General features: G+C 50.2%; 1 protein-coding gene across 2 annotated transcripts; it reads left to right on the top strand.

The window, feature by feature from the left end:
* Positions 1–44: 44 nt before the first annotated feature.
* e2f6 (E2F transcription factor 6) lies at positions 45–3,134 on the top strand. Of its 2 annotated transcripts, none has more exons than XM_057017217.1 (9): positions 45–296; positions 504–782; positions 912–952; positions 1,036–1,088; positions 1,454–1,640; positions 1,720–1,875; positions 2,020–2,134; positions 2,212–2,347; positions 2,804–3,134. In XM_057017217.1, the coding sequence occupies exons 1-9, from the start codon at positions 177–179 to the stop codon at positions 2,833–2,835; spliced, it is 1,119 nt and encodes a 372-aa protein (XP_056873197.1). In that variant the 5' UTR covers positions 45–176; the 3' UTR covers positions 2,836–3,134. The 2 variants fall into 2 exon arrangements, with proteins under 2 accessions (XP_056873197.1, XP_056873196.1); XM_057017216.1 differs by having other exon boundaries at positions 504–794.
* Positions 3,135–13,633: the final 10,499 nt, after the last annotated feature.

The raw sequence follows: 13,633 nt of genomic DNA, 5'->3' as shown, positions 1-13,633 counted from the left end.
TCGGACTCGTCCGTGTATTGTTGTATTGTTGTATTTCCGGGTCAAAAACACACCTTTTCCGGTCTGAGAAAGGAGCGTGAGGAAAAGACGACATAAACACTCTTGCGGCTTTAAAGAGTGTTCGGGCCAAGTTTGCTGGGTCAGTTCTGTTCGGTGCCGACCAACAGACGGCCAGCATGGTAAAGTGCGTCGTCTCCGGGTGTCCGAACCGCATCGTGAGCAGCGAGAACCGGGGCATTTTCAACAGACCACCAAAGAGGTTCTTTAAATTTCCCAAAGATCCAGCGAGAGTCAAGGTAAACGAACCGGAACCGATATCCGACCAGATTCTATCTCTTACTGCTAACTGGTTATATGAGTTATAAGTGGTGGTTTACCTTTGGTTTCTGCAGAAGCCACTAGTCGAGATTAATATAACTACGTTCCTCTGAGTAATGTGCAACCAGTATACACCAGTATACACCAGTATACACCGGTACAACCTCATCGCTGACTGTGTTCAGGTGTGGCTGGCGGCACTGAGGGAGACGGACGAGCACGACCCAACAGAGCAGCATTTTATCTGTGAGGACCATTTCCTGCCAGAAGATATCTCCAGGAATGAAGTCAGTAGCGACGCTATTCCTATCATGCCTCCCTGTGTGGATGGGGGCCTCAGCATGATGGGCTCCTGGGGGCCTGACATGCCTGAGGAGGAAGATGAGCAGTGGACAATGGACGGTGATGTGGAGGATGAAGATGACCCTCCCACTCCTGTAGGAGAACCGGCTTCAGCGGGGCAGGTTGGACCCTCTGTCAGTATTTACAATTCTGGTTTGATCCTAATAAGCACAGATACAACAAAACATCCTTGCTTATACACCAGAAAATTAATTACATGCTGAAACAGACACTTTTTTGCTGATTTCCAGGATGCAGCTACACGCAGAACTTCAGAGCCAGTGATGACACGGTAACAAAACTCCACTTTATTTTAAGTTTGCAGACATCTAAAGCACAGATTTAACCTAAACCCGATGTTCTCTTCCTCTCCAGTGTCGGTCCATTGAGTGCTGACCTGACCCCAAAGAAAGCCGTCCGCAAACATGGTGAGACCCTCACCGGCTCCGTTCACAGATGCTGTATTATTTAATATCTTTATCAATACTCCTCTGTGTGCTTTGGCCCACCGACGCCTACTGACGTCAACTTTCACTGTCACATCAACTGTCATTGGCTGTGATACCCAGGATCATCATGGGATGTAAAAGCAGCTGTTTTGGTGTTGCTGTCGCTGCTCGGTGGAAGGATCAGGTTAAATCTTAGCTTTAGCGAGCTAAAAAGGCCCATTACATCATCAAAATTCCATCACGGGTTTTCAAGTATTGATGTGAGAGGTTTATTGGTTACTTATTTCGTCCATTGACTTAGTTTCACTAGCGTTGCTTTTGTGTTTTCTGCTTTTTTTTTGAAGTTGTGCCTGTTGGTGAGATGCTGCGCCGCTTTCTGGAGCTGATGCTCGCGTCCCCAGACAACCTGGTGGACATCCGCAAGCTGCTGGCAGGAACAGGAAGAAGCAAAAAGCGGATCGATGACATCACCGACGTCCTTGAGGACATCAGCCTGATCGAGAAACTGTCGGACCACAAGTTCAAGTGGATGTGAGGGAAAGCTTCTTTCTTCTACAGCTTATAACTAAATACTTAATTAGCTTGAAACCTTTTCCTCACATCTGTCCAGAGGAAAAAGTCACATCGCCAACTTCCTGTGGAAGAACCGACAGGTGTTCCAGGCAGAGATGGAGAACCTGAAGCTGGTGGAGAGCGTGCTGGATGGCCTGATTAAAAGTTGTTCCCAGCAGCTCTTTGAGGTCACTGACAACCTGGAGAACGCTGCATATCCTTTCTGTGTTCCTCCTAATGGAACTCGTCTACGGTGTCCCATTTGTGTTCAACTTCAACATGATCTCGATTCTACGGAAGGATCAGGAATCAGACCACAGGTTGTGCAGGTGTTGGTGTTCTTTAACCTCTGCTGAACCTTGGCCTATGTGACTCTCGCCGACATCAGCCGGCTAAAGGATTTCCAGCAGCAGACGGTGATGGTGGTCAAAGCTCCTGAAGAAACCAAGCTGGAGGTTCCTGCACCTAAAGAGGTAAATGAGTGAAGTGGGGACGGAGCATGGACCAGGGGACCTGACCTTCTCGTGTATCTGGCTTGGATTTGTGTCAGGACAGCATCCAGGTCCACCTGAAGGCAGAGCAGGGGCCCGTTGTGGTTCTGACCTGTGAGGTTGGTACCGGAGAGGACAGCAGCTGCTTTTTAACGCTGGAGGAGAGCCGGATCAGAACCACAGAACTACACACGGGTCAGTACCACACGCTTGCGGAACAGATGTTCTAATGAAGGACAGAACTCTGCATCCACTTCTGATTTACACCGGGTTCACACCCGACACGCTCTCGCTCACACCTGAGGCGAATTTCTCCGCCCCGGTGCAGAAGCGATCTGTTACCCAGCTGTTGTCTCCTCGTACCAGTGTGGTGGAGCTGTAGGTGTGGTCTGGAGATATAAAGCTGAAACACTGAAATCTAAATAAATGTTTATCTAATCTTTATTTTATTATCTATTTAATTTCTGTTCTTGTTTCCTTGTGCATTCTCTCATTCATGGGTCTGTCTGTCTGTCAGAACCCTCGAGAACAGGAGTAGCTTCGGGCAAAGTGGGGACTGTAGAAGCCCTTGGTGCTGGTTCTGGCTCAACTCACCTGTGTTTAAGGGCTCCTCTGTCAAAGATGAAGGTTTCGTGTGTTGATGTTTTTCAGAAGCTCCAGAGCGTGCAGTGCAGAGCGCGTAGCCTACAGATGGCCACCAGGGGGCGCCAACCACAAGAAGGACAACGAGTCACCCTGAAGGGCCGAAAGAGACTGAACAAAACTGTATTTGGGTCCGTTTTTAACGGAACTCTGATCCAATGCTTCTGCTTGGAGGACAATAATATAAAAGAGGGAGGTGGGGAAGATGAGGCTGTATGTGTTTGACACATCTGCAGGTTTGTATATTTGATCATGTGGTTCTGACTGTTGATAGGACACTGTTTTCATCGCGCTGCAAATGACGAAACATGCAGCTACAAATAAAATCAATGCCAACAGAGTGAGTGAGTGAGTTGCCAACACGCTGCCAACATTCTACATGGATCAGTCACAGTTGGACACTGAGAAGAACCATTTAGTGAAATGAAAATGAAATCCCAGGTCTTCATCCTGACAGAAGAAGACGACAGTGTTGTCGGCGTTGCGCAGGTGTGTTTCACCTGACGTGAAGGCTGTTTCTGTGCACTTAATCTTGACGAGTCCTGATGTTTTTTGAGGGTTTTGGATGTTATTAGGATGGGATGATGCATCAGGAATGTTGATGGACAAAGTCAGGAACTGATCAGTTTTCAACTCTGACGGGGGAAGTCTTCTGTGGTTCTTCCATGGCTCCAATGTTTCAACTTCATCAACCAACCATGAAGTTACAGATGAAGCATCCACATGTGAGGACTGTGCAGCTTCCTACACCGATGACTTCATGTTCTCAGGAGTTCCTGCAGTGACATGCTGAGAACATGACTCGCTTGTCTGCTTCCCCCCTGCTGGTTTGGCCCTTCAGCACCACCTCCTGCTTCTCAGACTCATAGGAATCAAAAATGTCCTTTTTATCCATCAAAGCTGTTTTGACCAGGCCTCAGTGGGCAGAGCTGCCGGGTATATAGATACAGAATCATCAGAAAACAGTAGAAGCTGCAGAAAGAGTCAGCGTTTGTGAGGGTCACTGCTGTTTCTGTGGCAGTTGGTTCTTGTGAGCAGTGTTGGAGGATATGAGGGGTCTGCAGAGATGTTTCCGGACCCTGCATCTGGTATCTGGGGCAGCCCTGCTGCTCCTGTCAGTCATGAAGCTGGTGATCCACTGACAGATGGAGGTGGAAACCGTGAGCTGGCTGAGCTTCTCGTGGAGGATGTCTGGATGATAGTGTTGAAGGCCTGTTAATAATCTGCAGGTGGTCCAGCAGGAGGCTGGTGATGTCCTCCAGACGGTCCTACAACCCTCATGACCACAGACCCCAGGTCTGAGACAGTGGACCATGTGAGGATCAAGATGATGGAGTGTCAAAGATCAACACTTCGGGAGGAGGGGGGGGGATCTGACACACCATCAGATCCCAGAGACTTCTGGTTTTCTCCACCTTTGTGAGGACACCTATATGGTCAGATATGGTGGACCAGACAAAATGTCCTCAAAAATGCTGGTTTAGATCCAGAATGTGTCCACACACAGATGGGAGGACGAACAGGCACAGGCGTGACAGCGGGCTCTGTGGTGAGTGGGCGGTGTCACATGCTGATGGTTGACATGTTGCATCACAGTGTGATTCTCAAAGAGCAGCAGGTTCCTCACAAGTGATGACGCTGATGGAAACAAATCTCACACACACACACACGGGAGTCCACTTTGTGCATCACAATGCTACCAGAGTCTCTCTCTCTAAATATGAGGGTACCAATAAATCTCTGTCAACCCTTCCTGTGTTTCTGTCTCTCTGTCTCGGTGGAGGACGTTCTCCTGGCTGTTGGAGACCAGGTGGGACACGCTGACCTGTCTTACGCCTCGTGGCGGTTTTGGTGAGTGGGGACTGGCATCTGATTTGTTGGCGAGCTGGGTGACTCTGAATGCTCCGGTGTTCCCATGTTTACCCCCAGAAGAGCTGCAGCGCTTGAGGAAGATGGCGAGTGGTCTCAGGACGGTGGGTCTGGGCTGTAAGAGCGGCAAACTAAGGCAGTGCTTTATGTTCCTCAACTGTCTGGACGATAGGCATGTCTTTCAGGGTGAGACATGGAGAGGGACGCGGGGAATATCAGGTGTTTGAATGTGGTGATGTGGGGCAAAAGTGGGTCCCTTGTCCCCTCAAGCCCACTGACACAGCACAAACCAAAGAGCTTTAGCTGTCAGAGTTTCAGGGCTGGAGCGTAGATGTTTACCTGGCAGAGGGTGAAGCCCTGACTGGACCTGTTCCAGAAGGTCTCCTTGTTTGTGGAGCAGTGTGCTCGATGAGTGTGCAGTGATGAGAGGACTGGAACTGCACCACAGACTTCATCAAGCAGTACATATGGGTGTAGGTGGTGGATTGGTTCCTTAATGCAGCCAAGCTGGACGGCTTCTACATGTCACATGGTTTTAGTAATAGATTACTGAACAGTCACATGTATCTGGTTGGTTTCACTAATTATTACTTGGTAACCTTTGACTTCCATGTCACACAAACACCCAAATGCAGCTTTTACTGGCACTTCAATGTGAAGCTGCTCGGAGTTTAGTCACAGGTTTGAGGTGTTCTGGGGGAATCTGGAGAGGGAGGAAGGGGGACTTTGAGTGTCTTGGTCAGTGTTGGGAGGTGGGTTAAAGCAGACATCAGAGTCTTCTGTCAGCAGTACACTAGCCATTCAACCAGACGGGTCAAACAAACCATGGAACAATTGCAAGGAGAGATCAGATCTGGAAGACGGTCTTTGCACGTGCAACAGCCCCGGGGGTCACACACTGAAACAGAAGCAGGAACTGAGCACATTCTTACAGGAAAAGGTGAAAAGGGCTTTGGTGAGGTCTGTTTCGCAGACCAGATGTTCTGTCTCCGCCTTCCTGATGGGACGCTAACAACCGACCAGGGTGAGATGAAGAGGCATGCTGTGGAGTTCTACAGCGCCCTCTACTGGACACAGGACTGTAGCAGGGAGGACGAGCTGCTGTAGGGACTTCCTCGGCTGAGCCACAGGGACCGAGCTACCCTGAATGCTAACATTTCCATGGAGGAACTTACTGCTGCAGTGGGACAGATGGCGTCTGGTCAGGCTCCAGGACTGGATGGACTGCCCACTGACTTTTATAAACATTTCTGGAGGTGTTTGGGTGCTGGCCTGCGGGAGGCGCTGCAGGAGTGCACTCAAACGGGTCTACTATCGACATCTAGTCAGAACGCCGTTCTGTCTTTAAGACCAAAGAAAGGAGACTTGGCTCTGTTAAAGAACTGGAAGCCTGTGACATTGCTCTGCACAGACTCCAATCTTTCAGTGCTCGCCAACAGGCTAAAGAACTTCCTTGACTTGGTGGTCCACAGAGACCAGACCTTTGTAAATTGTACAGCATTGATGATGGGATGATTTCTTTAGACCAGGAGAAGGCGTTGAAGGGTTTTTGGGGATGTTTTTGTCATGTTTAGGTTTCTTGTACAGGGATGCTTGTTGTTTGGTGAAGGGGGGTGGGGGTGGGGGCGGGGCTGAGTTGTCCAGTGAAGGTCCAAAGAGGAATAAGACAGAAGGCTTCTATTAATGGGCCATTGAACCTCTTCTGATCAATCCAAGATCCTGGCTGTCAGAGGTTTGTAAACAGGTCTTCCTCAGTGTCCCCACCTTATGCTCTACTCTAACCATCATACCCCAACACTACAAATTCCCCCAGGAGTAACCTCAAAGAGGAAACTAGCCGGGGAATTCTCCAACAGGGACCACGCACATACAAAAAACAGCCACAGACAGAGCCACACTTACCCTTTGTTCGGCCTCCCCAATCCCAGAAAAGGACATGTACCTGCTCTAAATGACAACACGTCCCTCATAGTACCAACACAAGCCACTGCATTTTCCTATGGACGAGTCCCCACTTTGTTATGGCCCGCTCGTCAAGTCCACAACAAAAGAGGAAGACATGCTGTCCGGTTTAACCATTTGTTTTCTAAAACAAACGAAAACTGTAAAAATTGTAAACTGGAGTTTTCAAATAAAGGTATTTTATTAATTGTGATTAATAATGACTCTGCTCTATCAGAACCATTTGACAGTTGTTCATCTTTAAATAGAAGAACGATGTTCTGAGGAACAGATGCCATCATTCTTGGCTTAGAGGAGCTTCCAACATGGCCGCCTGCAGAACTCACAGATGGAGATCTTCAGCTCTTCATCGTCCAGAGCACCAGGAACCGCCTTGGCTCCAGAGCAGAACCAGCAGCTTTTATTTGTGGACAGTCAGCATAAATCTATTAATAGGAGAAGCAGAGCGTCGCCACGGTGATGACATATGGCTGCATGTGGAGAATGGAGAGACCTGCAGGGATCCAGCATGAGAGCACCACCAGCACCTGCCAGCTGTAGACGGGTCAAAAGGTACCAAGAAATTAGCACAACTTCCTGACAGTGGCTGGGTTTAGCATCCTGGCTGCTGGAACTAGATGAAGAAATCCTTTGTCTGTGAAAGCGTCTGAAAGAGCAGAAGCAAAACCATCCACCATGATTGTAGCCTCTCTACAGTTAGCAGCTGCTAGCGCTAAAGCAAACAAGCCGCCGAACAGGCTTGTGTGTCCATGTCCAGTCAGTAGAAACGCTTGCCCAACCACAATGATGAGGCCACGCCCACATCGATCCGCCATAACATGCCCAATCAAGCTAGCTGGAGCTGACTCCCAAACAGGAAGTTCATGTCTTGTGGCAGACACATAGGGGTGTATCTCACACCCAGGTGATGCATGGGGTGATGGGCGTGGTTAGCCCATGATTAGATGCACTGTTCGAAGCGTCATTTAGTATATTCTGGTGGATGCGGAATAAAGACGTCTAAACCATTTGCTCCGTCCGAGTCGTTCCTCGTCCTGTCACATTGGTGACCCCGTTTTGAACATGTTCAAGGCAGCAGACAATGGTATCTCCTCTTCGGTCATGTCGCCCCGACACACGCAGCCAGCTAGCTTCACCGCGTCCGTGAAGCTGCCTGACTTCTGGCAGAGCGACCCGGCCCCGTAGTTCCAGCATGTCGAAGCGCTCACCGAGGACGACTCCAGATATTATTTGGTAGTCGCGGCTCTGGACCAGCAATCCACTCGCCGCGTCATGCAGCTACTGCGGGACCCGCCGCTGTGCGGCAAGTACGCGGCGATCAAAGGGCTCCTGCTCCGGAGGTACAGCCAATCCGCCGCGGAAAGGGCGGATAAACTGCTTTCCCTCCCAGGTTTGGGCGACGGTTCGGCCGTGGAGCTTATGGACACCATTTGTTCCCATCATAGGCGCAGATTTTCTGTGTTCTCATGGTCTGCTATTGGATGTTGCTAACCGACGTCTAATCGATGCTGTGTCTTTTGCCACCTTTCCATGTCTGACGGGGGGACCTGGGCTGTTGGCACATGCCAGTTTTGCTGCGGCGGGTAATGTCTTTCAGCGATTTGCTTGGCTCCATATGGTGCCCAAGGCGGATGGCACTTGGCGGCCGTGTGGCGATTTTCGTCGTCTTAACAACATCACAGCCCATGATCGTTACCCCCTTCCGCACATACAGGATTTTTCTGTTCGCTTGGCACTACCATTTTCTCCAAAGTAGACATGGTGCGTGGCTATCATCAGGTTCCGGTGTGTGCCGAGGATGTGCCCAAGATTGCGGTGATTACCTCGTTTGGGCTTTTTGAGTTCCTGCGCATGCCCTTTGGCCTGAAGGGGGCAGCACAGACCTTTCAGCGGCTGATGGACTCGGTATTGCGTGACCTCACCTTTGTGTTCGTCTATTTGGATGACATTTTGGTAACAAGTCCATCGGCAGACGAGCACCTGACCCACCTTCGGCAGGTTTTTCAGCGACTGGCAGATCATGGCCTGATTGTAAACTCAGCAAAATGCCAGTTTGGTCTGCCGGTGATTGATTTCTTGGGCCACCGCATTTCTTCCCAGGGTGCAGTTCTGTTGCCATCCAAGGTGCAAGCGGTGGCAGAATTTCCTCGTCCGGTCTCCGTTAAGGCTCTGCAGGAGTTCTTGGGGATGGTGAATTTTTATAACCGTTTTCTCCCCAGGGCAACCCACCTCCTGCAGCCACTGTATGAGGCCCTACGGATGAAGTGGGCTACTGATCGGGTTGACTGGACTACTGCACGGGTCCAGGCTTTTGAGGGGGCCAAGTCTGCCTTAGCCAATGCCACACTGTTGGCCCATCCGGCACCTTGGGTGGCCTTCGCTTTGACGACTGACGCGTCAGATGTGGTCGCCGGGGCGGTGGTGAAGTGTGAGTGGTGCATGGCAGCCTCTCGCATTTTTCAGCCGCAAGCTCCAGGACGAGTGAAAGTACAGCATTTTTGACCGGGAGTTACTCGCATTGTATCTGGCTACGCGTCATTTTCGTTTTCTGCTCGGCCGATCTTTCACGGCTTATGTCGACCACAAACCTCAGACATTCGCTATGTCAAAGGTGTCGGAGCCTTGGTCTGCGCGTCAGCAGCGTCACCTTTGCGGCAGTCTCGGTCGTTCCCGACCTGTGGTCCTGGTGGCCTGGCGCCGCAAGGTCTTTGATATGGTCAACTCCGGTGAAACTGGTGAGTGCCAAGTTTGTCTGGCCTGGCCTTCGCAAAGAGGTCAGGGAATGGGCAGCCTGTGTAGCATGTCAGCGTGCTAAGGTTTACCAGCACACCAAGGCACCCCTTGAACCATTCGCCATTCCGGCCAGACGGTTTGACCACGTGCACGTGGACCTGGAGGGACCCTTACCTCCATCCCACGGGTACACTCCTCTGCTCACTATGGTGGATCAGATCACCAGGTGGCCGGATGTGGTCCCTCTTTCCTCCACGACTTCGACAGATGTCGCTTGAGCATTTCTTTCTGCTTGGGTCGCACGTTTCGGCTCCCCTTCCGACATTACTTCAGACAGGGGACCTCAGTTTGTCTCGGAACTCTGGTCATCTATGGCTAGTCATTGGGCACACAGGTTCACCATACCACCGCGTACCATCCTCAGGCTAACGGGCTATGTGAACACTTTCACTGTTCACTTAAGGCTGCATTGCGTGCCGCGCTTTCGGATGACAGCTGGGTGGATCGTTTACCTTGGGTGATGCTCGGTTTGCGTTCAGCTCCTAAGGAGGATTTGGATGCTTCGCCTGTGGAATTGGTCTTGGGACAACCACTTCGTGTTCCAGGGGAATTTCTGCCGGAAAGTGTGCCTCCTCTTAACTTTCCTGCCGGAAGTTCCTTTTCGGCTGGGCCCGCTCTGGCTCCATCCCCCGTGCTCCACTGTTTTCCGCGGTCGTTTGTACTGACGGAATTGGCTACGGCTCGTTTTGTTTTCGTACGGCATCACGCCCACCGGTCACCCCTTCGGGTCACATTGGATAGGCTGAAGCCTTCGCATTTGCTGGTTGGGCAGGATGTGTTGCCGGCTCAGGTCCCCCATCGGGGCCGTCCTCCTAAGGTCCAGGATGTTCCATCTGATGATCCTTGTTCTAATTTACAGCCTGATGTGGACTTTGTTTCTCCTGCCTGCGACTCATCTGCGTTCCCAGAAGAGGGGCGCCACAGCCATTATGGCAGGCTGATTAAACCCCCTGTCAGGGATTGATGTGTAAATTGTTTATTTTATTTTATTTTCCCTCTTTCTGCTGTTTCCCTTCTGGGTGTTCAAGAGTGGGTTGCGGGGGGGGGGACACATAGGGGTGTATCTCACACCCAGGTGATGCCTGGGGTGATGGGCGTGGTTAGCCCTTGATTAGATGCACTGTTCGAAGCGCCATTTAGTATTGTCTGGTGGATGCGGAACAAAGACGTCCAAACCATTTGCTCTGTCCGAGTCGTTCCTCGTCCTGCCACAGTCTCAAAGAAAGGCTGGCGGCTTTATTTCCTGTCAGGTTCCAGCAGATGTTGACAGTCATTAGTTTGATTGCTGGAAGAGTTGAGCTGTGGGCTGCGGATGATCCCCGTTAAATGTGGCATCATCTCCTCTTGATGAGCTGATCTCTTTTCTCTCCTCCCTTCACAACAGCTGCAGCGTCACCGCCGACCCTCAGGGGGCAGCACTGCTACACACCTGCTCTTTATTTCCTTTGTTTTTCCTTTGCTCTAAATTTCCTCTTTCAAAAGTCAAGATGGAAAAGAACACATTCAGCCTAGTCCTATCTTTTTGAGGATATGATCTACCCCAACTCTGAGAATGAACCATCTCAATGAACCCGTTGTTAAACCCAGCTGTAATTGTCCTCAGGACTAAACAAGTTGTCCTCCCTTCACAGAAATGTCCTTATTGTGATAGTGAAACATGTAATGTGGTCCTTAATATGTAGCATGTCAGAAACACAGACTTCTTGGTTACGGTTGCTAAGGAGGGTTGTCCACCTTCAGTGTTGATTTGTTTAATATTACGGTAGCGTGCTGGCGTGTGAAAAACTCTGGGTTATATCCCTGTGGTCACGTGACCCACAGATCAGTTCAGGACAGACCAACAGAGCCCCTCCTTTACTGTAGCAGCTGTTAGCACACGGCTAAAGCTGAGCTAGTCTGGGACAGACAAATAGATGGAAAGATCCTATAAGGAACATAAAGATGCTCAGATACAGACTGAAATGACCACCATCACACACCCTCTCTGCCTCTCACACACACCTTCACAAACACACTTTCACAAATACACTCACACACACATATATACCCTCTCTCACACACATGCACACACACACACACTCACACACACGCCCTCTCTCTCTCAAACACACACCTCCTCCCTCTCTCTCTCAAAACAAACACACCTTCTCTCTCTCACACACCCTCTCTTTCTCGCTGTCTCCCACACACACTCCCTCTCTCTCACACACACACACCCTCACACACTCTCTCTCACACACACCACCTTCACAAATACACTCACACACACACACTCTCTCTCTCAAACACACATACACACCCTCTCTCTCACACACACACCCTCACTCACACTCACAAACACACCCTCACACACTCTCTCCCTACTCTCTCTCTCTCACACTCACACACACACATATACCCTCTCACACACACACACCCTCTCTCGCAAATACACCCTCTCCTTCACACACCCTCTTAGACACCTGCCCTCTCTCCCACACAAAACACACCCACCCTCTCTCCCACACACTCTCTCTCTCACACACACACACACACACACACACACCCTCACACGCTCTCTCACAAACACACCCTCTCTGCCTCTCTCAAACACATCCCCTCACACACTCTCTCTCTTTCACACACACCCTCTCTCTCTCTCTGTCTCTCTCACACTCACTCCCTCTCTCTTTCTCACACACCTTCTCTCTCATGCACACCCTTTCTCTCACACTCATGCACACACACACAACTCTCTCTTACACACCTTCTCTCTCTCTCCCACATACATACACACCATCTCACACACACACCCCCTCTCTCTCACACACACCTACATGCACACCTTCTCTCTCTCTCTCTCTCTCTCTCTCACACACACATGCACACACACATGCACACACCACACAAACACACACAAACACACCCTCTCTCTCTCACACACACACACCTACACGCACACCTTCTCTCTCTCTCACACACACATGCACACACAAACACACCCTCTCTCTCTCACACACACCTACACACACACCTTCTCTCTCTCTCACACACACACACCACACACACACAAAACACACCCTCTCTCACACACACCACCTACACGCACACCTTCTCTCTCTCTCACACACACATGCACACACACACAAACACACCCTCTCTCTCTCACACACCACACCACCATCTCACACACCCCCCACACCACACCACACCACCTCCTCTCTCTCTGTCACACACACCTACACGCACACCTTCTCTCTCTCTCTCTCTCTCACACACATGCACACACACACACACAAACACAAAACAAAACAAACCACAACCCTCTCTCTCTCTCACACACACACCTACATGCACACCTCTCTCTCTCTCACACCACACACCTACACGCACACCTTCTCTCTCTCTCTCACACACACACATGCACACACACACACACAAACACACCCTCTCTCTCACACACATACACACCATCTCACACCCCCCCTCTCACACACACCCACACACACCTCCTCTCTCTCTGTCACACACTCCCTCTCTCTCTCACACACACACACACCCTCTCTCTCTGGGCTCAGGGGAAGTGTGTTTAATCAGGACTAAAATACCTCTGTTTGATCATGGTCTATTACAGGCAGCAGGACTCACAGACTCACAGACAGAATGACACCAACCAATTGTGTTAGTGCCAACAGCCAGAGGAGATGGTTGGATGTGTGTGGGACCAACGTTGGAGAGGTGGTAACACCAGAGGAAAGAGCGTGGAAGTAACCATGAATTACTGGTCAGAACTGCCACACCCACCACACACGGCCACACCCACCACACACGGCCACACCCACCAGATAAACTATTCTGATGTCACGGTGTTTGATTGACAGGCAGACCATGTGACATTAAACAATGATGTTTTTTTTCTCTCTCCCAGTTTGGATCTGTTTTTCCCAGTTTGATTCCTTTTGTCACCCAAACTTGTTTTGACAGCAGGTTTGTTGTTTGACTTTGATAACCTGGTTTGCATTATTACAGATTTTTGGACTCGAGCCAATCATCAAAACAATCCCTGATGTTGGTGAAACCAATGACCAGTCTGACGGGGTTAGAACCCTGAAGGCCAGAGGAGGCCTGTCTGCCCAGGCTCATGGGTCAACAGGAAGTCCTCTTGCTCTGGTCATTAGCTGTGTTGCTAACATGACGCTAATCTCGCTGAAGAAATCAGAATAATCACAGCAGAAA

Source organism: Takifugu flavidus, chromosome 19 (genome assembly GCF_003711565.1).
Source record: "Takifugu flavidus isolate HTHZ2018 chromosome 19, ASM371156v2, whole genome shotgun sequence".
NCBI classification, from domain to species: domain Eukaryota; kingdom Metazoa; phylum Chordata; class Actinopteri; order Tetraodontiformes; family Tetraodontidae; genus Takifugu; species Takifugu flavidus.
Note: the sequence above shows the minus strand (reverse complement) of the source record. Positions and strands in the feature narration are given on the sequence as shown.

What these genes read in the sequence shown, in the direction of transcription:
- e2f6 (XM_057017216.1), top strand. Translation starts at nt 177, where the DNA reads ATGGTAAAGTGCGTCGTCTCCGGGTGTCCGAACCGCATCGTGAGCAGC. An exon ending in TCAGAGCCAGTGATGACACG is followed by an intron (nt 953 to 1,035) that starts GTAACAAAACTC and finishes CTTCCTCTCCAG; the next exon opens with TGTCGGTCCATTGAGTGCTG. An exon ending in GACAACCTGGAGAACGCTGC is followed by an intron (nt 1,876 to 2,019) that starts ATATCCTTTCTG and finishes CCTCTGCTGAAC; the next exon opens with CTTGGCCTATGTGACTCTCG.